The sequence below is a fragment of the Macaca mulatta genome, chromosome 11 (genome assembly GCF_049350105.2).
Source record: "Macaca mulatta isolate MMU2019108-1 chromosome 11, T2T-MMU8v2.0, whole genome shotgun sequence".
Taxonomy (NCBI): Eukaryota; Metazoa; Chordata; class Mammalia; order Primates; family Cercopithecidae; genus Macaca; species Macaca mulatta.
In genome coordinates, this window is record NC_133416.1 from 87,942,900 (window position 1) to 87,966,930 (window position 24,031).

General features: G+C 36.5%; 1 protein-coding gene across 2 annotated transcripts in view; it reads right to left on the reverse strand.

Moving 5' to 3' along the window:
- The window catches only part of LIN7A (lin-7 homolog A, crumbs cell polarity complex component), a 151,356-nt gene that overhangs the window by 33,457 nt on the left and 93,868 nt on the right, over window positions 1–24,031 (reverse strand). For both annotated transcript variants that reach the window (XM_001087299.5, XM_028829755.2), the window contains 2 exons: window positions 22,634–22,705; window positions 20,112–20,321 (listed from right to left, as the gene is read on the reverse strand). In XM_001087299.5, the coding sequence (XP_001087299.1) occupies window positions 20,112–20,321; window positions 22,634–22,705 (282 nt within the window). The remainder of the gene's footprint in view (window positions 1–20,111; window positions 20,322–22,633; window positions 22,706–24,031) is intronic.

Genomic DNA, 24,031 nt, shown 5'->3' on the forward strand with positions numbered 1-24,031 from the left:
CTTAACCTACATCCAATTAACCACCAATACTAGTTGATATTAATGGGTCAATTACCACAATTGCATCTCATCCTCTCCTCCCTCTTATTTCTTATGATTTCTTGCCTGGATTTCCTCCAGCTTCTCTCTTGTCTAAATGCTTCTACCTATTCCAGCCAGAGTTGCTTTGCTTTTTTTTTTTTTTTTTTTTTTTTTTTTTTAAATGGAGTCTTGCTCTGTTGCTCGGGCTGGAGTGTGGTGGCACGGTCTTGGCTCACTGCAGCCTCCCCCTCCTGAGTTCAAGCTATTCTCCTGCCTCAGCCTCCTGAGTAGCTGGGACGTCAGGCATATGCCATGATGCCTGGCTAATTTTTGTATTTTTAGTAGAGACAGTGTTTCACCATGTTGGTCTGGCTAGTCTCGAACTCCTGACCTCAGGTGATCCTCCTGTCTCAGTCTCCAAAAGTGCTGGGATTACAGTGTGAGCCACCACCCCTGGCTGAGTTGCTTGGTATTTGCATGCCCTTGCTTAAAATGTATTGATGAGTAGAAAGAGCACAGCTATGATAGACACTGTCCTTGAGGGCAAGGACCTTGCTGCATCGATGGTTTATCCCTGATACCTAACACAGTGCACAGAACTCATCCAGTGTTTGTTTAGCTCATCTTAAGAGGGCTGACTTTAAAGCTTAGGTCAAAGGTTACTGCTGTAAGAAGGTTATTTCATTTCCCTGAGCCTCAGTTCCCATATATGCAAAATGGCATTAATAACATCTCCTTCAGGGCCGGGCACGGTGGCTCACACCTGTAATCCCAGCACTTTGAGAGGCCAAGGCGGGCAGATCACGAGGTCAGGAGATCAAGACCATCTGGGCTAACACGGTGAAACCCTGTCTCTACCAAAAATACAAAAAATTAGCTGGGCATGGTGGTGGGTGCCTGTAGTCCCAACTACTCGGGAGGCCGAGGCAGAAGAATGGTGTGAACCCGGGAGGTGGAGCTTGTGTTGAGCTGAGATCCTGCCACTGTGCTCCACCCTGGGCGACAAAGTGAGACAAACAAACAAACCAACAAAACATCTCCTTCATAGAAGTCATTTAGGTTTATATGGACTACCCGTGTAAAGTGAGAAGTACTAAACCTGGCTCAGAATGTACCCAATAAATGCATTACCCCATACATATTTTTCAATTTTCTAGCAATGAAAATGAAAACATCCTGTATCATGCAAAGCACTTCCCACGTACAGGCAGGTAGGTCCAATGCTATTTCCTAATATTAATCTTTAACATAGAAGCAACACTATGCTTTTGATTTCAGCATGTTTTCATGTTTCCATAATCTCTCAGTTTTATTCCCTCAGTGTAGAATGTCCTTCCTCCACTCTATTTGAATAAACACACACCAAGCATTCAAAGCCCATCCCAAGCAGTACTTATTCTCTATTATGTCACTTTCTTGCTCAAAATTAATAGCAAATACTTTACAATGGCTTACAAGGACCTTCACTTTTCACTCCCAGCTGGCCTCAATAACCTTATGTCTAATACTGTCCCCATCATTCATATCCAAATCATTCTGGGTGTTTTTTTGTTCTTGCTTACACCTAGTTCATTCCTGCCAGAATTATGTATGACTAGCTTCTTCCCATAAAGGTCTCAGCTACAAGATGCTCAAGTCTACTATCAGTTAGGGAGATGCAGATTAAATCTAAAATGAGATCAAAATCATTCACGTGTTTAAAAAAAGAATGTATCGCCAAGGATTTGGTGAAATTTATATCCTCATAAAACATAGAAGTATAAATTGATATAGGCTTCTTGAAAGTCAGTGTGGCAATATCTATTAAAATAAAGTATATCTATATCTTCCTATCCTGGCTTGCACATATTAGTATCTACCTGAGAAAAATAGTTACTCATATACATAAAGATTTTCATTCAAGCAGTGCTCAAAATAGCAAAACAAAATTAAGCAAAAAACAATTTGGTTAACAAACTAAATGTCCATCAATAGGGGAATGGTTAAATGAACCATATATAGAATATTATACAGGAGATTAAAAAAGGTCTATGTACTGATGAGGCAAAATCTCCAAGACATTTTTAAACAAGGAAGCAAGTCACAGATAATAAGTATATGTAAAAATAACAGTGCATTTAAGAAAATCACAATAATAATAATAATAGTAGCTTATATTCATTGAGTACTATCAGGTACTGTCTCAAGGGCTTTAAATGTAGCAAAATAGTGATTTTTCATAACAACACTGCAAGTTACATAGTGTCATCATCCCAATTTCATAAATGAGGAAACTGAGACACAGAAAGGTTAAGTAAGTTCCCATGGCCACACCATTAATGGGTAACAAATCATTGTCTGGAGGCTGACGTCTTAGTTACAGCCCTTCATTGTCTCATATGTTTGTATTTAAAAATAAATAAATATGGTGTGTGTGTGTGTGTGATGTATGTGTGTGCTTGAATACAAAGAGAAACGTTTAAATGTATGCTCACTACGGTGGTGTTTCTACACGTCGGGAGAGAAAGGGGCTGGAACGGATTGAGGAAAACAGTTAAGGGGACTCTTTAAAAAAATCTGACTTTAGTCTTTCCACACTAAATTATTTAAAAATTTGCTAAGAATGCATTTACATATTTTTTGTATATTTTTAAATACAACAGCCAAGTATCATCCCACGAGGAACACGAGAGGAAAGGTCATTCTAGAACAAACCGAAGAAGGTGGGACAAAGGATAATTTTGTTTAAATAGTACCTTCAGGCAGAGCTTTCAAGTAATTTGGGCAAAATAAGTCCCCCCAAACAAAAGAAAAATCCCTACAACTGTAATTCTATAATTGCCTGGGTAATTCAGGTGAAATGAAGGGATTTTAGCAAAATTACCTAAAAAATTACAGTTGTGGAAGTATAGTCTGTGGGAGCTTCAAAACCTCAATCACAATGTAATGCCAATGAGATTCTGTTTGAACAATCATGACTGAATGGTTTTTCTCCCGACGTTGTTAATTTGCTGAAACCTAAGTTTTCCTTTCCTATATTTCCTCTCAGTTGTTTATTTGTCGGGACCAGCATATCAGTTATATGGCCTGGCAGATCATTCATGGTTCAATATATAGGCTATAAATCCATGTTTTCAAGAAATAATGTTCAATGGAAAAATCATGAGGAAGGATTATGAAATACTTCGTGTTTAAAATTTTGCTTTTTTATCTAATGGCTCCTGAGATTAAAAACAAAGAAACTTGCAGTGATCTCAATCTTGATAGATGTGAGATTCCACAGAGAGTAATCAGTTGACCTAGGAATTTTTCTGAAAATGAAATGAGTTGGCTTTGTCTTTCTTCTTTGGTACAATTATTGTTGATCTTCTCCCCCCTCCTCAAATAATAACGTGTCATAACAAAGACACATCAATATTCTCTACATAATAGATCATAATTAGATAGATCACAATGAGATCTGTGTTTCTCTCACTAAATATTAACTTACATCCACATCTGGTTGCATCTGGCCACTTCTAAACTACTCTTCACATTGCAATCATGGTAATCATTCCAAAACGCAAATTTTGTCGTATAACTCTCGTGCTTAAAATAACTACATGTCCCCGTATTGCAGATACAGGCCGAAGTCTTTCAGCCTGGTGTACCTCACCCTTTGTGAACTGGCCCCTGCATATATTTTCACCCTCATTTGCTAATCCATGAAGGTCCAAACAGGAGAATACACAATTTTCTCTTGTGTCTGGGCCCTTCCTTGTGATGACTCTTTCACCTTCCTCACTGCCTCCGTTCACCTGCCCAATACCTACTTGCCTATGGGAGAACTGTCTCTGCTCAACCCCTCTCCATCCCCCTGTTTGGGTAAGATGCTACCTCTGTGGTATCCCATGGAGCCCCATACTTATCATTATTTAGAAAATAACCTGTACCACAAAGATGCTCTGCTTCCCTCCTTATTTTTTCCCCATCCCTATACTTGAAATAGAAGATATTGTATTTATTTTTTATTTTGCCAGTGAGTAAGACAATGTTAGGCCCAATAACATTTTGCCAAATGAATTAATGATTAAATACTTAAGCTTTTTGATGTTTAATGTTCATCAATCAGTTTTTTTAACTTAAATATGTTGCCACATTTCATAAAAAACTCATAATTTTATATTTAAATTGCAGATACAGGCCAAAGTCTTCAGCCTAGTGTACTTCACCCTTTATGATCTGGCCCCTGCGTATATTTTCACCCTCATTTGCTAATCCGTGAAGGTCCAAACAGGAGAACATGCAATTTTCTCTTGTGTCTGGGCCCTTCCTTGAGATGGCCCTTTCACCTTCCTCACTGCCTCCATTCACTTGCTTGCTTAAATCAATGGCTTGCTGCCTTGATCATAAACTAGCAATGATTATAAGTACTAACATTTATTTAGTACTTACTACATGTTCAACAACCGTGTTATGCCATTTAAACACTAAAATAGAAAAACTAAGTAGCTTCTTATATTATCATCTTTTAGCAATGAGAAAACTAAGGTTCAGGTAAGTTAGCAAATTATTCAGCAAACTCCACCACTTACATTGAGTTTGTGCCATATAGGAATTTACTGAGAACTAAGGGCCCGATGCACTTAGAGTGTTCTGCAAATGCCTGGCTTAGAAGCTCTGGAAGGAAGTCTTTTCAGTTACTTTTGTTACCAATGTTGTTACTACACTTGGGGGTGCTTGCTTTATTTCTAAACTTAATTTCTGGGAATTTAAAAATTACCATTTTAACACAATGGCACATATAATTGAGTAGAAGATATATTTTTAAAAAGTTGATTTTTTTAATTAGAAAAAAATTACAAATTTAAAAGGAAAATGAACTACTAACACTGAACTCATCTTCTTCTCCCCTCTACTCCAACCCACTCCAGTTTCACTGGCTTTTTGTTGCTTCTCTCGAATGCCAGTGCCCTTCAAATCGTAAAGACTTGGTGTTGACGCTTTCCTGTGATGGTCACAGGAGAATGACCTGAATGTTATTCCCTAGGTGTGGCTCACTCCCTTATCTCCTTTGATCTCCACCTTGAATATCACCCCCTAACTGAGGCTACTCTGACCGGCACCACACTCTCCCTGCCATGGCATCCTCTAGCCTCCTTACACTGTACTGATTAATTTTCTTAGCACTTGCCATTTCTAACACTATGTGGGTTTCCGTATTTATTTTGCTTATTGCTTATCTGCCATACTAGAATGTGAACTTCACAAAGGTAAGGACTTCTCTCTCTCTTTTTTTTCATTGAAGAATCCTGACTGCTTCAAATTGTACAGTGTAGATCTCAATAAAATGCTTACTGAGTGACTGAGCAAATAACTTTTGAGACTGGCCAAGCAATGTTATATAGCCTTGTTTGGCTACACAGGTGCTTTAGATACAAGTTCATGTATATTTTGTCAATTTATTGCCCTATCTAACATCTCTCAAACTAAGGCTTTGGTGGAGTAACTGAGCAGTTAATCTATTACTGAAAGCAGATGAATATGCTTGGATCTAGGCAGAGTAACACAACAAAGACAGCTAAAGTTAAAAGTCTGAACCAAGGTCTCACGTTCCTATAAATAACTGAGAGTGCATCAGGGGAATTTTAATGAATATATTTGATTTGTTTTATTTACAAAATGGACATTCTAAAAGTTGCAAATAATTATCAATCCTTTTCTAGAAAAGTAAACAAATTTATTAGAGACCAAGCAGACTGAAAGTGATTGGGCTTCTTTGTGAAACACTGCCAATATGTGCAAAATTATGTCAAATACAACTGAAGAAGAACATATTTTAAGCAATTACAAATCCTGTCCCATAACATGGTGTGTGGTCTGATAACCAACATCATACAACTTTGCATTATCCCTCCTGACAATTTCATCTAATAAAACAGGACTCATGTGAAATGGTGTGTGCCCTGGTTTCCTGTGGTAATTAGCTGTGTCTAAATTGCTATAACATGGGCAATGATATTTGAAGTTGCTCTTACATTGCCTAAGAGTGCATAGCAAAATAATAATTATCATGTAATTTAGATTTTCAAAATGTAAACAGATCATGGACACAAAAATAAGGGGAATTTCAGGATGAGTGGCTGTGCACTCTAGCCTGGTGGCCAGCCTTATTTTAGATTCATTGTAAAACTGAGAGATAGACAGCATTCAGTTACCCTGCAGGTTTTGGTTACAGACTTTACTGAAGGGTCAAATAGATACTGTGCCTTCTAGATTTAGGTGAAAAAGAAGAGTGGTGAGGCTTTGGCATATGTCTGTTCATGACATATTGGCACAGTATTTCTACAAATCATTCAAAGCTAAAGCTAAGGCAATTATGAGTAGTGCATCCATTTCTACTTATGAAAAACTTAACTTGGTGTTTCTGGATAATTAGATCAAAGTAAGCTCCCTTAGGGTATGATCCATGTTTTCTTTAAACTGTTCCTTTCCCAGTGCCAGGCATGGTACCATGATTAATAAACCTTATTGGCAGTCTGACTGAAGACTTTAAAGTGATATTCTTACAATAATGTTTGCCTGTAGAGACAGATTCAATAGCAAATTTAATAATGGCAAGCTGTCAATTGCTTTGCCTTTGTCATCCATGGCAATTAGGATCAACTCTGGTGCTCTTTCACACAGAACATTCAATTGAGATCAAGCCTTGGATGAAATCACTTTTCCAGAATGTTCCTCATTTATTGAATCAGAAGGAGCCTAGACTTCCCATTTCCTACCACCTTCATATGGTAAGTCCAGGCTCCTTATGATGGCTTATGGTAGCTTCTGTGACATGGCTCCAGTCCATCCCTTCAACTCTACTCTTTAGCTACAAACATGTTGATACCATGATTTGGTAGAAGTCCATTCTATTCATATTTATGGTACAGTGCACAATGTGTGCATTTTTCAGATTTTAATATTGTAGCTACTATATGGTTTGGAACTGTTTTCATGAAAATGAACTAATTTATTTTGAGATAGTGATTCTCAACCAAGGATGATTTTGCTTGTTAGGGGACAGTTGGCAAGGTCTGGGGACATCTTTTATCGTCATGACTGGATGGGGAGGGTGTTAACTGGCCAGGATAAACATTCTACAATGCACAGAATGGCCTCCCCAAGAAAGAATTATCCCATTCAAAATATCAGCAATTCCAAGGGTGAGAAATCCTGGTTGACAAATGTAATTGAGTGAAAAGTTTACATAATATAATTTTTAAGTGTTCTACTTTGAAATGCTGTCAGTTTGATAGAACTCAGTTAATTAACTTTAAATTTACATCTTGCAAAGGCAAAACTAAATTAAAACCTATGTCCTTGTATACATTCACATGGCTGAGCCACAGACAACACAACCTGCCGAGTACTGCGCTGCTCACCCTCTCACCTGAACCATCTTTTCTGCTGTGTCAACAAGAGGCAAGATCCTTGTCAGAAACCTGAGAGTTCTTGGTAACTCCCTATTCTTCACCTTGCATATCCAATCAATCACTAGTTCTTGTTTATAGTCCTGTTACATCCAAAGTCATCTTCAAATCTTTTCCTTTCTCTCCAAATTGCCCCTCTTCCAGTTAAGACCTCCACCATGTCCCTCCAGAACTCCTAAGAGTGTCCTAGTTGATCTTCCACTTCCAGCTTTTCCTCCATGCCTTCACACACCCTATGCCAACGTGTTGGCAACTGCCAGAATAACCTATATAAATTCATGTCATTTTGGCAATTTCCTACCACCTTCAAATGTTAAGTCCAGGCTCCTTGTGATGGCTTATGGTGTCTTCCACAACATGACTCCAGCCCATCCCTTCAACCCTACTCTTCGGCTATAAACTTGTTTCTTACATGTTTCTGTAGATGTTGTCCCTCTGCCTAGAATGCCCTCCATCAACCTATTCATTCTAACATTCCATAGATAACTACTATTTATCCTTTAAAATGCTTCTTCTTATATACCATTTCCTCTACAAAGGCAGAAGGTGTTTGCTTATTTTTAAATTCTGAATTATCGCTACACTGTCCACAGTACCAAATGGCAATAACAGGCTAGAATTGTAATGGGGCATTTCTCCTCTAGATTGCCATATTCCCTCTTGATTATGTCTGCTCACTTATTTAATCTCCTCCTGGACCCTAAAATAGTCAAATTTAACCACTCCTACTTCCTGGAAAGTCTTTGTAAATTTGTAAGAGAGTTTTGAGATTTGTAAACCAAATCTAGTACAGTGTCATGTTCCCTTGACTTTCAGAGGTAGAAGCTCAGAGACTGCCCGGAATCCTCAACTTTTCTGATGTCACAATTTATTCAATTTTTGATATGTAAGGACTACCACATATGCAGTGATTAGTTCAGAATGAAAAAACTATGTTGAAATAGTAGTGCTGGGTGTTAAGATAGGTTCAGGCTGATGCTAGATCAAATCTTGTGCACTACATGTACAGATTTTGACTTCAGGATCTCAAGTCTCATGCTTTGGTTCTTATTCAAATTCATATTCTTAAAGCTTAAGATATGCTATGTATTTACATGGTTGTTGTTGATAATAGGCACCTCTATAAATAGAAAACATGACTTCTCTTGAGAAGTGATTTGGTGTCACTGAAGGGCAAGGTCAATAATTTACATTTCAGAGTAAGGTTGGCTGTGACAAAATTAGTAACTAATGATTTTGTATCTATGAGAGTAGAGAAAGAAACCCAAGGAGGAAAGGCCTATGATCAAATGTGATGCATTTGCAAATTTATTGAAACAGCCCATGCCTCCTGGCTGAACTTAGAAAGATGTGGTTCTAATACCACAATTGCCGAGACTCATTTCCCATATCTGAGACTCAGCAACCAACATTTGAGTTAAAGTTTGGTTATCTCACATGAACCTGTCAGTAATCACATGTGGCTTATAACATGTCATCTGATTGCCATCTGTATCAGTGTCTTCTTTTTTTGAGAATATAATTAAAAACAGAACAAGATAAAAATCCATTATGGAAAATTGTATAAACCCTTTAGACTTGCACTTGGCTTGCATTTCCCTAGGTATACTCATGTAGCTGTGGCATATTAACATTCCAACCTTGCTTTAGGCTAGTGCCAACAGTCTGCAGACCAGCATAAATAAGTTAGAAGAATGTTCCTCCCAAGTTAGGCTTAAATTGAATCATTGGCTTTTCACTAATGTTTAAAGCAATAACTGGTAATTGGGCTTGGTGAGTGCCACAAAACATAAATGATGCTTTTTTGGACCAGCACAGGATTTCAAGACAAACACTCTATTCATTTGAGAAAAACCACACATTTCTCAGCTAGAACAGAAGACGGATCATTGCTTGGTTTACATATTCTGCTTTTGTATATTAAGGCAAAATGTTGCAAAACGAAACATGGAGAGATGCATCTGGAAGTTTGGTGAAAGGCTGTTTAATAATAATATACAGCAAAAATGTTGTGTAATTGTGGAAGCCTAAGTCTTATCTTTTAATGCTGTATTTATCATTTCTCTTTTTTTATCCTAATTACTATTAGGAAAGATAGACAGGACAGGTGTTGTTACATCAGTCCTGCAGATATAAAGACACCAAAAATTCCAGTGACTTGTCCATAATCAACCCACCAATGACAAGGATCCAATTGCCTCTGAAATTAGAGTATTTAATGGGGGATTTTATTGTCTCTTGAAGATAAACAAAAAGCAGAGGGAATGACTTAAACTGGGCAGAGAGTCTAACTCTATAGGGAGATGAAATTATACGAAAGAAAAGACTATTATCTGATTTAAAGGAAAAAATTTATAGTTATTGGGTATTTAAAATGTATCCAGCATAATGGCAGACAATGTTACATACTTTCTCTTATTTAATCTTTGGATTAAACCTGTGAGAAAGATATTGCTATTTTTGCTTTACATATGACAAAATAGAGTCTGAAAGAGTAAATAAACATATTATGGTTAGAATAACCTTAACTCCTGAGAAACCGTAAGAACTTGAGATTGAATGAGTCCCTTTTGAAATGTTGAAAATATCAATTGACAATAAAGTAAAAGTTTGTAATTTTCATTAAATATGATGAAAGAAGAAAAGGAAAATTGCTCTGAAGTTGTTTTCATATGCAATATCCTAGTCAAGTGATTCAAAGGTATAGAAAGAAAATTTCAATATAAAAAATAATAAGTTAACAGGAAAAAAGTAGAATACATTTCATTTCATAGTAAACAGCCTCAGGATGTATTAGAAACTCTTGGCATATCATCAGATTTCAGAACTGATTTCAGATTCCTAATGCACTTAGAGTAAAATGAAAACTTTTGGGTACCAACCTTAAAACTCCATTGATTGGCTCCCAATCAGTTCTTCAGCCTCATCTTATCCTACTGTTTATAATTTAGTCACTTTGTTCTTTCAGCCACTCCTACATGGCAAGTCATGGACTTCCTTATCTCAAGACCTTCACACAAGCTCTTTCTTATGGTAACAGACTCTTCTCCTTAATCTCAGTTTAAATGTCACCCTTCAAAGAGGCCATTTCTACCACTATTAAAAGTAGCTCCTGGCATGGAGGCTCAATGTCTGTAATCCCAGCAGTTTGCAAGGCCAAGGCTGGTGGATTGCTCGAGCTCAGGAGTTTGAGACCAGTTTGGGCAACATAGTGAAAGCCTGTTTCTATCAAAAATACAACAACTAGCGGGCATGGTGGCATGTGCCTGTGGTCCCAGCCACTCGGGAGGTTGAGGTGGGAGGATCGCTTGAGTCTGGGAGGCAGAGGTTGCAGTGAGCCAAGATCACGCCACTGCACTCCAGCCTGGGCCACAGAATGAGACCCTGTCTCAATCAATCAATCAATCAATCAATCAATCAATATTTTAAAAGTAGCTTCTCTTATTCCATTACATGCTCTTTGTTTTCTTCTTTCCCCTCTGTAACACTTGTCACAGTGTTTAATTATGAGGCAGTGTTTTATTCTGAAGTATTAATTCATGTTCTTTGTGTATTTCCCCTCCCATTCTGCTTCCTTCAGCGCACACCTTAGGAGCAAAAAAGGACTAAAAAATATCTGAAGGTCTTTGCTATGCAGGAGAATGTTTTGGCTGCATGTTTTCACGTACTTTTTTTTTTTTTTCCCTCATCAAAGACCAGGCAAGATAGGGGGTGGGGAAAGAAGGAAGAGGAGTCTGAATGGCTTTATTGACTGGATAGGCAGAAGTAGGAGAAAAGTCTGAAAGTATAAAGGGAAGAAAGAACTTGCATTGTCAGAACCAGGAGTAGAGTGAAAAATATTCAGTGTGTGCTGTTTTGAGACTAGAAAACCAACGTGCCCGTGGTCTGTGGACAACAGGTCCCATTCCATAGCCCTGTACACTTGTAAGCACTCTAGATTTATGATATTTACACACTGTAGAGGGCTGGATAATTTCCCAAAGATATTAATATCAAGTCCTATTCCCCAGAACCTGTAAATGTTACCTTTTATAGAAAAAGGGTCTTTTCAGTTACAATTAGGTTAAGGATCTTGAGATGAGGCGATTACCCTGCATTATCTCAGTGGACCCTAAGAACTCACAAGTATCCTTATAGAAGGAGCTGGGAGATTTGGCGCAAAGAAGAAGGTAATAACGTTACCATGGAGATAGAGATTGGAATGAGGTGGCCACAAATCAAAGAATGCTACAGTCACCAGAAGCTGGAGGGAGCAAGGAACAGATTCCCCAATAGCACCTCTAGAGAGAGCACAGCCCTGTTGATGCCTTGGTTTGGAGCCAGTGAAACTGATTTGGGATTTTTGGCTCCCAGGGCTGTGAGATAATGCATTTCTGTTGTTTAAAAACCACCGTGTGTGGTAATTTGTTATAGCGGCCATAGGAAACTAATACGCACATACTGGAGTTAAAAATCCTGTTACTGTTACCAGTGTGATCCTGAACAAAATGACTGGGAGCATTTCCCTTAGGCTGGGATAACTGGTGAATATATTACATTTATATGTATGTATTTATCATCGTCGTCATCATCATCATCATCATCATCATGTTCTTACTCTCTACCAGATTATAACCCTTTCTGTTTTGTTTACTACTCCATATCCAGGACTTAGCTCAGTAACTGGCACATAATAATTGCTCTACAAATAATTATTGAATGAAAGAAAAGCATTGCTAAAATAACAGCACAAACAGAAGGAAAACACAAACAACAAATGGTAAAAATAACTATGAGAAAGACTACACCAGTAACTGAACTGAATAGTCAAATACCCATTACCAGCAATCTAAATAGGGATTTAGGTCAGTCTGATCCCATGTGTGGGAATGCTTCCCTCACTTAGAGACTTGTTCTTTTGCACCGACTAACTGAGTGTATTCTGGCACCCGATACACTATTAGCACAATCTCATGGATGCTCAAAGCTCAAGTTGGTCTATGAAGGAATGAGAGACCTGTGCCCATTCTTGCAGGCTGAAATCACCAGGTGGGAATGTAGCTGTTCTAACCTGTGAATTATAGTTGCCTGTGCCATTGGGATAGCACGGTATTTCCCTGTTCTGCTTTTTAAATTAAAAGATCTTTTACTGTGAGCCAACTCAGAATGAACGGGAGTAGCATACTGCCTGCTCAGTGTTGCAAAATATACCAGATCATGCTGCACTGTTTGTGCTCTTCTGAAAGTGACTGGGCTAACACAACATAACTGTACTGCTCTTGGCTTCTTCACAAATGTGAATGCAATGTCACAAGATGTCATGCCGAGAATAAAAATTTTCAGCACTTAACTGAAATTTCAGCTTGCACTCATATTTAATTATAACCCAAATAGTCCCCTACTCAGCTTCTGAGAAAGGTAAAGCATCTGCTAATGACTTCTAGGAAGAGAGAGATTGTGAGAATAGCTTTACTTGAGTCCTCTTAGCTGGAATTAAGCTGGGGATCTGTGCGCCAGGCCCATAGGGGAACTGAAGACTGAGGTTCTGTCTTTCCCCTCTTCATGCAAGCATCTGCTTGCCTCTAAGGGCCAAGTGGCTTTAGAGAGTGCTTGTGGACCAGGGCTGTTCAGTTAGCCGTGAATGCAAAGTGCCTGGTGCAAACTGGAATGATGCAGGTATGGAGCAATTCAAACACATTCAAACCTAACTCTTCACACATGTGCAGTGGTGAATTAGAGTACTGAGCCATTTGAATCACAGTAAATTCCTTTTCAAAACATTACTATCTTTAGAAGTGGTTTTTAACTTTTTAAAGGTCAAAGTCTCTTATGAGTAGTTAGGACAAACAACTGGTCTCTCTCCACCAAAAATTTACTTATGCAAACCCATAAAGGCCAAGAAACCTTGATCTTTTCTACATTGTACATGAAAGTACTAATGTATTAATGGCTAAGATATTTACCTTTACATTATGATTAATAAGGGCAGACTGCCTGAGTTGGAATCTCCAGTTCTGCCATTTAGTAGCTGTAGGAGCTTGGGCAAGTTGCCTGATCTCTCTCTTCCTCAGTTTCTTCATTTGTAAAATGGGACTGATGATAATGACAACTACCACTGAGGATCATTATGGGTAAATAATGAATTCATTATGTAAAGTGCTTACAGCATTTAACAAATATTTCTAGAGCTTTGACTATATACATGAACTGTTCTAAGAATGGGGATAAGGCAATGAATACAAATTACTGCCATCATCGGAACGTGCATTTTATGGTGGAACTTAAATCTTGCAGTGTAGTTCATAGCAATTAAAAAAAACTTTTCATTTATGTTTTCTCTTTGTTCCGACAACAGATAAATAAGATCTTAATACAGATTTTCCCTCTGGGATGCTGTAGCTTCACAGAGCTCGAATCTACAGTTCTAATTTTTATTTCATCTTCATCCCACACCTGACAGCCATTCTGCATAAGTAATTTGGGCTGTAAGTACTTACCTTCAACTTGGCATAGGTATTTATAAAATGGAAAAAAAGCCAGATGGCAGGAAAACAATTTATTCTGTCCTATCCCTAAACTTTTATTCACTCATCTGTTATGCTTAAAAATCAATTAGCAATCTATATATACTGTAAAGACAATTTTATTTAGTTTTAACCGTAGAGCTAGGTAAATTCAGCCGCAATTTTCCCACCATTGGTGCTCTAAGATAGTGTTTGCATTTCAGAAGCAAATGAGGGCTTCTTTTCAGTATGACATATTTTTTTAAGTCCTCATGCTTATATTTTATCTTTCTGTCCTTTTCTTTCCTGTTCCTCACCTGCCTCTCTCCTATCAGTACCAGTAGAATATCATCTTTTGGACTTTCTTGCTTTATAAAAAAAATTAAATAATTATAGATTTAAGGGAAGTTGAAAAATAATGTACAGGGACATCACATGCATCCTTTGCCCAGCTTTCCCCAATATTCACATCATACAAAACCATATTAAACCAACAAATTGGAATTGGTACAACTCAGAGAGCTTACTCAGATTTCAATGGGATTTGTTTTTAACATAACCAGTTATTATGTTTGGTAAGCATCAGTTATGATTGCAGTAAAGGTTGAAATCCACTTTCTCGTGTGTGCATGCGCATGTGTGTGTGTGTGTATTTGGATCTGAGTTCATGTGTGCTTTTGTGTGTATCCACTGGGTTGTGTGTGTGACAGAGGGACAGAGAAAGAGAGGGACGAACACTCCTGGCCCTACTCTTTCATGAGACTGTGTTTCTGAGGAACAAATGAGAGAACCTAATGTAAATATCATTAAAAACTATAAAGTACTAAATAAAACATATATTGTGTTAGATTTCTCATCTTTCCATTCAGAAAAAATGTCTTATGAATAGAGTACACAGAGCATAGGTAGAGCCTACTCATCTACCTCAGAGTGTAAGGTAGCGCGTGTGTGTTCAGGGGAGGGTTATATGGTACTCTCAGCAAAATCCTATTGGAAGACATAGAATCACATAGTCACAGACTTAGAAGGGACTTTGGGGCCAATCGTTCCAACTCTCTACACAGTACTCATATTTTGAAATACTCTCATCAGGTGGTCTCCTAATCTCTGATTAAAACTTCAAATGATGGGCACATTCTGCCTTATGATTCAGTCTTTCTCCATTTAGAGAGCTCTAAGTGTTTAAAAGCTCTTTATTATAATAAGATGACTTCCCCATGACTTTAAACACTGGTCTTGGGTCTGCCATCTGGTACCCCACACAATGGATGACAGCTGGAGACAGTCATCATTCCCCTAAATATTCTCTTCTCCACCCTAAAAAACTCAAGTCCTTCTTTAACATGTTCCTCATATACAAGGTTGCTCATCTCTGGATGAGCTTATTTTTCTTTGCAAGGATGGAATGAGGATCAGAGCACAATAGGGTGTGAGCTTAAGCCCAGGAGGTAGAGGTTGCAGTGAGCTGAGATCATACCACCACACTCCAGCATAGGCTACAGAGTGAGACCATGAGAAGAAGAGAAAAGAAAAGAAGAGAGGAGAGGAGAGGAGAGGAGAGGAGAGGAGAAGGGAGGGAAGGAAAGGGAGGGATGGGAAAGGAAGGAAGGGAAAGGAAGGAAGAAAGGAAGGAAGAAAGGAAAGAAGAAAGGGAGGAAGAAAGGAAGAAAGGAAGAAAGAAAAGAAAGAAGAAAGAAAGAAAGAAAGAAAGAAAGAAAGAAAGAAAGAAAGAAAGAAAGAAAGACAGAAAGAAAGTACGAACAGCACTCTCAAGAGCTGCACCAATCGCTTTCTGTGTTCTATATAAGATATTTATATCATAGCCCCTATAATCACATTATTTTTTGCCCCCCTCCCTCAACTTGCTTTATATTCCTCTTGAAATCAACATTGAAATTCCCTAATATTTTTTCCCCAGGCTTTGATATTTAGCTATTCCTCCCTGTTTCTGCATATATGTAGCTAGTTTTTTGGGGCACAGGAGCAGGACTTCATGAAGATTCTTATTAAAATAGGCCTATTGTACCATTCTATTGAGACTTTTATATCCTGACTCTATCACTAAATATATTTACTGTTGCCACTGGCTCCAAGGGTTGTTGGCTGCAACCCTTATAAACAGTCCTTGAGTCCTCTCTCAAAATTGCAGAGAAAAGCCCAGAGTTCTAGAATTGGATTAACTATTATTTGTGTGACTATGAACAAGTCACTGGGTCATGAAGTCTCTTATTTATGCTCAAGGTCATGAAGTCTCCTGAGCATAAAAGGGTGAAAAGGAGATCATTAGAAAGGTATAAATTCTTACTGTAACATTTTGACCTCCTATTAATGTTAAATTTTAATTCAGCATTCAGCTGTAAGGTTTCACTGAGGACTGACATAAGAAGTAGCCATACACCAAAGGCCTCTGTGTTTTCTGTGGAATTGTATTAGGTGATTCAATGTCTCATTTGTAACATTCCCATGGGAAATTTCTCTTGGTGCCTAGCGATAGAAAAAATTTTCTCTCCCAGTGATTGCTGAGCTGACATGAGTTTCCATCTGTTTTGACTTCTAAGAAGCTCGGAGGAAAAAATCAATTGTTCAATTGCTGTATTTTGTCTTTATTTTTATTTATTGATTTTCCCACCTTTCCATCACACTTCATAACCTAACATTTCATGTTAATAGTTCTCTGTGTGTGTGTATATATATATAAAATCATATACATATATATGTATATAATTATATATATATATTTAAGCAGACCCGTGACATATCCTTTTTCTAAATGCAGACAAAATATAAAATTAGACAAACAATCAAAGATAAGCAGGACATCACATCAGATGTCTTTTCAGATGTTTAAATGTCCATGGAATAATTTCTTTACTTTTTAAATAGGGCAGAAATTTTTTTCAGGGAACTTATACTAAAGTAGTTAAGGTTTGCTTTAGCCCTCCAAAGCACTTCCTTTCAACATTTCTCAGTTTAGAATGGCATGTTCTGAAAATCTTCCATATTTAATCTCCTGAAATGGCACCTTATTTAAAGGAAGAAATACAAATCATTCGATCATTTGCTAATCTTTTCTTTTTTTTGGCCTTTCCATTACAGAGTATTTCTTTTTCATTAAATATTGTTACCTGCCTAGAATTATTTACACTGATAAAACCTCTGGGCTCAGTGTCTGTTAGAAGCCCAGAGTTCTAGAATTGGATTAACTATTATTTGTGTGACTATGAACAAGTCACTGGGTCATGAAGTCAATTTACAGAAAATTGCTTTTTGATGAACACCTGGTCAATATTAGGCATTGTTAAAGAGCATATAACTTACTTTTAAACAATATAAAACAGTTAGTTTATAATATATAGTTTGACTATATGAATGTGTAATACTTTAACCTTCAAATTTAGGAGCTTAATAAACCAGTCTAGGGTAGTTAGCCAGCATTATATTGGAAAAGTAATACTCTAGAGGTGGCCACTATACGAGCAGCTATTGCACCTACTTCAGTGAAAAAATGATGCTTTACTTATTAGCAAGAATATGTCAGAAATATATTTTCTTTGATGAAATTAGTGGCCCATTAACTAAGCAAGGTAAATGTTATAAATGGAACTTAACTGGTAAAATGAGAGATTTAAATATATGTGGGATATTACAATCTTGGAGACATTCCTCACCTTTGCATGAAGAGGATATAAAAATCTTATGGAGGCCCATGGCCTATACCATAGGATTAATGACCAAAGTTTGATCACTAAACTACCCTATTTTCAGCTGTCAGTCTAATAGGATTTCTGATTATCTGATGTTGAATATAAGGGTAACAAAGTTGTCTTATTTCTAAGGTTATGATTAGAACACCTAAATGGACAGAGACCTGGGGATTTATCAAATTTATGGAAGGGGTTGTGAGTCGAACACTGCCTTGTTGCTAATAAATGTTTGCTAACATATACCTATATATGTAGCAGAATTTGCCATAAGACTTACTTTTAACCTAACTAGCAAAAGCAGTATCACTGGGAGGTTGTTAATCCTCACCAACCTCAACCTTCACCAGTAGCCACATTTACCTGTCAAAGGTTTGTATGAGCAAATTAACACAGGATAGCTCTTAACAGACATTTTGCCTCATTTTATTCTTCATCAGAGCCCTTTCAAATTAGTTACTATTCCCTTTTTTCATATAAGGGAATTCAAGTTTAGGGGATACTAATCCATAATAATATGACTATTGAGTTGTAGAACCTTATGTGTTTGATTCCAGATAAGGTAACTGCCACCTCCCAGGTATATCAAAACTTCATTGCAAGGAATGGGTAATTATGACATGCCTAAAAATTGTTCCCTGCAAATGTTTATGTTAAACAAAGTCTGTTTAGCTCCCTTATAGTTCAAAGTCAACCATGTATTAAATTTATTATATATATATATAGTTACTTTACGCAATTATAATTACTGTTAATATATTTTGAGTTTTTAAATGTTTTATACTGTTTTTAAATCTATACCTTATTTGATTTATATAATCTATTCAGAGAAATTGCAAGTTCATACTCTGGGGCATAAGCCTCTGTGTGACACAATTGTGTGACCTAGTTCTAGAGTCCTCTACCAGAAAGTTAGACTCTGAAATTATCACTTGAAACATGATTTGAAAAAGTCAAAGTTATCTAAAGGTCAATAAAAAGCTTATCTCAAAACATTATTACATAGAAAAAACTAAATAGTTATTGGAATGCTGAAGTGATATAAAATATTCATGGGTTGAGATTTTTTATATACATTAGAGGACAGCAGAGTTGAAGGAATAGTTTTGGGTTCCATGAAACTACTAGTCAGTCTAAAAATAGAAAACAAATGAATAAAATTCAATATATGAATACAGAAGAATTTAATTACACAGTTACCAATAAAATATCATGTTCCAATTGCATTTGATTTTGGATATTGTGTTCCAAGCATAAATCAATCTGGTCACAAATAACTGAAATCTAGTTTATATATTAAAATCTTTAAGTTCTTAGAAAAAAGATCTTAGGTTAATAAAAGGTAACATTGATAAGTTTCTGTTTATATTTCTGAAATGTATGCTTTTAGGTAATTTATGTTTAATATAAGTGGAAGTTATAGGGAAAAAATTGTTCGTTTCATAGGAAGCGATTTCTTTAGCAACCCCTTATTATAAGTGGAAGTGGTGGCATCCAGAGAATATAAGTTATGAGAAAATGTATAATCATACTTTTACTTTAAAATGTTAGATATTTTAATTTACTCTAATTTCATTTAAAAACGAAAGCATATATTATGAATAGGTAATTTAATCAAACTCTTTTTTGGAGAAAGGCTAATATGTTTTTATTATACTATAGCTGTAGATATGGCTTTAATAATTTTGGGGCCAGGCATGGTTGCTCACGCCAGTAATCCCAGTACTTTGGGAGGCCGAGGCGGGCGGATCATGAGATCAGGAGATTGAGACCATCCTGGCTAGCATGGTGAAACTCCATCTCTACTAAAAATACAAGTATTAGCTGGGCATGGTGGCGGGCACCTGTAGTCCCAGCTACTTGGGAGGCTGAGGCAGAAGAATGGTGTGAACCCGGGAGGCGGAGCTTGCAGTGAGCTGACATGGTGCCACTGCTCTCCAGCCTGGGTGACAGAGCAAGACTCCGTCTCAAAAAAAAAAAAAAAAAAAAAAAAAAAGAATTTTGAGTGCGTTAGCCTTTTTCATATGTGTTATTATTATATAAACATTAAAATTACCCTTCCTCTGTAATTAAAATGAAAAACCCACACACATTACAAAGTAAGGAGTTATGTCTTTATTCTTAAAATGTATGTATATGCTTATAGTAACTTAGGATAAAAAGTATCTCGAAATTACTCTGTTCTTGTAAATGTTACTTGGAGTATTATGGGAAGAAAGTCTGCTAGTTGGATTAATTTCCTGGGATGTTTTTACAACTCGTTGATATTTATCATAACTGAACATAATGAAATGAGACATAAAAATTATATTACAGCTTTTATAGGTTTAATATCCATCAATGTTTAGAAAGCTGGTTAGACATAAAATTAATATTTGTTCTAGGATTTCAACATTGACTTCAGTAATAGCAGAGGAAAAAAAAAAAAAAGAATGTGCTTAAGGAGAAAATCTCTGGTTATTTTATAAACATACCACTCCGTTCACTGATAGCAGCTGGTCTCCTCTTTTGAGGCCTCCGTGTCTTTCAGCGACCCCTCCAGGAATGATGCGAGAGATATAAATGGGGGAATTTTGCTCTTTTCCTCCCATCACGTTAAAACCAAGGCCTTCATCAGTCTTTGGCAGTTCAACTACTCGAGGGTGGGAGTGGCCTTCGCTAGCTGCAAAAGCTGCAACTGTTGCCTGAAAAAAAAAAAGACAGTCTTTTGGTAATAAAATGAGGGAAATAAGGCTAATCATATGCTTTGCAGTGGGTAGCTCAGGCAACTTCTCATATTTTTATAGTATTCTCCTGTGAAAGAAAGAACACAAAAAGCAGAGGCCTTTCTTCATTTAGATGCCATCTAGGATTTCTTTCTTTGGTAAAGTCCCACTCATCTATTTCCAGCTTCCTAAGTCTTATCTGGTATGACAAAATTTTCCTGTTTTCATAAAAATCTTTTCCAGTTACCTTGGTTAGATGCAATTCTTCCTATTCCTGGAGTCCAAATAACTTTGTTATAGGTATTATCTATATTATAATTGTTTTATACATATGTTGACTATGAGCACCTTAAGAGCAGAGACAATGTCTTGCACTCTTTTGTATGACACACAGTCTAATCTGGTGCTTCTACATAAAAGTTCATAAGTTTTTTTTTTAATAAATTGAAGAGCACTTATATGTATACATACTTTTGAATACATATGTAATCTTGCTATTGCCAACCCAAAAGCTTAGCAAATTTAACTTTTTTAAAAAATTAAGGATGCCTTAAAGAGAATGAAAACTAAAATAAAATAATAGATTCAAACAGATTATTGTTAGTTTATACCAATATTCCTTACTATTATTCCATACTGAGAAATCTTATCAGGAACAGGATTTTGCTTCCTATATTATACATTAATATTTCAATTATTATAACAAAATAGGCAATATGAATAGTCAATGGTTTTAGGCCTAGATATACAAAACACCATTTAATATGGACATAATATGTTTTAAAATTCATGTACTGATTTCATTAAATGAGTTTAGGAAAACAACTTACCATTAGTTCCCTCTAACCCCATAGAAATAAAATAACAGCATTTAGGTAGTTTCTATCAAGAAATGATTCCCTGCCTGCTTATTTTTCACTTTTATTAATTCACCTTGACCACAGTTGATTAGATGCCTACTATAAAGTGACTTACTCAAGACTGTGAAAATATTTATTCCCAACAACTGTACATTCTTTTCCACACACAGCATTATCACATCAATTTAGCATTACGCTACTGTCTGCATTTAGTGAAACGTAGTGAATGACATGAAAACAATGGCTTCTTTTTAGCTACATGCATTTGCTCATGCAAACCTCATTGTCATGCATAGATTTTAATGGCTGACATGGATGCAATGCAGACAGCCCAGAAACAACCAGAAAATATTGTGCTATTGCAACATTATGCTGCTATCCTGCTGTTCTACATGAATAAGAAATGAGAATGGTAAAACACTACACAATTCACTTTCCCCTTAATTAAACCACGTAGGGATCATTTTTCTGTGTGTGTTCCACTTCAGTACAAGCAAAGCATGACATAATGATAATAACACCCTTTTTTTCCCCCTGAGTTTAAACAAAACAAAACAAAACAAAACAAAAAAACCTTACAAATCTACAGTGTTCAGTTACAGAGTAAAAACTAAAAACTCAAGAGAGAAACTAAACAAGCGTTGATGTAACACAAAGGAATTAAATGGAAAATTCTAATCATTTTCAATGGTTATTTCTTATACATTGTTAGAAAAATAAAGTATTTTTAAAAGCAAGTCATGTTTCTATTATAACATTTGTGTGTTTGTAAAAGAAGAGCTGCATCAGTGATTTTAGTTTAAAATGGGTATTTCCTAATGGCCTATTTTCCTGATAATTTCACCATCCTCTTGGTATAACATTTCCATTAGTAGGGTCTCTACAATCTCTGGATTTGAGTTTTTAAAGGGCAGATGTGGTCACTACCACAAAAGGTGACAGGCCTCTTCTATAGGTCAATGCCACACCCTTTCAGCAAGTTACCCACTGCTCAGCTGAATACATAGAAGTATCCTAGATCAGTGGGTGTCAGGTGAATTCTTTTCCTGTCTAATTGAGATCAAATCTTTAGACTGGTGCAAATAAATCTTCATGCACTGAATACGATACAGGTTCTTTCGGATCAGAAGAATGTGTCAGAAAATCATATAGTATTTCCCACAATGAACCAGTAGATTTGCTTGTGCCAAATGGACATTAAGTGAGTTTAATGAAATCATTCTCCTTTCTTAAGCTACAGAAGCAGCAGAAACGTTCAATTTTCCATTAGGATTTTTACCTGAGAAGTAGTACTGGTTCTAGACTCTGGGCTGCCACTGATGTCTAAATTCTCTTACAGTGTACACACGAGAATACCTGAAACACACACGCGCACAATCAATTACTAGATAACTGGAGTCAAGTATATTTTTAAAGTTACTCAAGCCTTACCTTTGCTGTTGCCCTCGCACGGAATTCAGGACAGCCATTAACAGTTATCGTTTCATGCATATATTGATACACCTAAAATGTTCACATAGAAAGAAGAATGTGTAAGAACATTAAGAATAATAATTCTTTTATTGCAGAAAGAAAATTACATTTTCATTGTAGGAAAAAACTTCTCTATCTCAAAATAACATAGGTCTGATGATTAGGAATGTACCTAATAGCACTCCTTAAACAGAGGATATTATTACTCATTGTGATTTTAGATACAATTACAGAAATCATTAAAATGTAGCAGAAAAAAATTGTTTCTTGTAAACTGCCAGGGATGGGATTATAAAATCTTTGTATCCATGGTAAAAATAAATTGCTTAATCGTAAACAAAGTACAGAAAAAAACCTTAAAGGATACCTTGAGGAAAATGTTTGGAAAAAAGTAACAAGGTTAAATGTGTTGGACTATATGTTCATTTTGGATTTAAATAGTAAACATAAAAATTTATTCCATAATGCGTAGCAATAAAAGTCCATTTGGTACTAGGCTAGAGTATTTTTGGGGAGTGATCCATTAGCTATTTCAGTAAAAAAGAAAAGGGAAAAACTGCAATTGAAAGTTTAAAGGTTTTTTTTTCTTCCTTTCTATTAATCTTATTTTACATGCTTAAGTCTAAAATGAAATAAGTGAATTCAACATTTGATTAATTCACCCATTCAACAACTATTTATTGAGGGTCTGGGACTAATCTCTTCCCTACATTTTTGACTGGCTCATAATTTCTCAGATACATTTGGTTGAAGCGCCACTAAGGCTGACTTATCTTTCCCAGGTGACATGGTTAGAAGGAAATTGACAAAGTAGTCTGTACTAAAAAGGGAACAGCGCAATTCAGAATCTAACTTTTAGCTCTGAATCTCCACCTAACAATTATGAGGCGTTCAATTTCTATGGGAAATCTGAATGGGGACAGGAACAAGTTTCCAGAAGATCATTTGTGGAATCTGAGATATGTTACTGCAAATTCTCCAGGTTACCTGAACAGCTGCTAAACATACTTCCAGGTTATTTCCTTGGAAATGCATTATTTTATTTCATAGAGACAGCCTTTCCAAAAATAAATTCTACTTATTTGCTCTAATAGCCCATTTCAGAGGAAGATTTTCCCTGCCCTGCTTCTCTTGTAATAAACTCTCTCAAATCTGACCCTTCATTCCACCCTAGCTCATTACTTCTCGCTGAAAGCATTGCATTAGTGTCTTAATTGGGTCTCCCTGCCATCAAACAATACACACTTTGGTGATCATCAAGTACCTACCCGACCATGTCCCTACTGTGCTCTTGGCTGTCTGCTGCCCTTACTGCAAAGGTGATTAGGGCAAATACCTACAGGAGTCAAACCACAG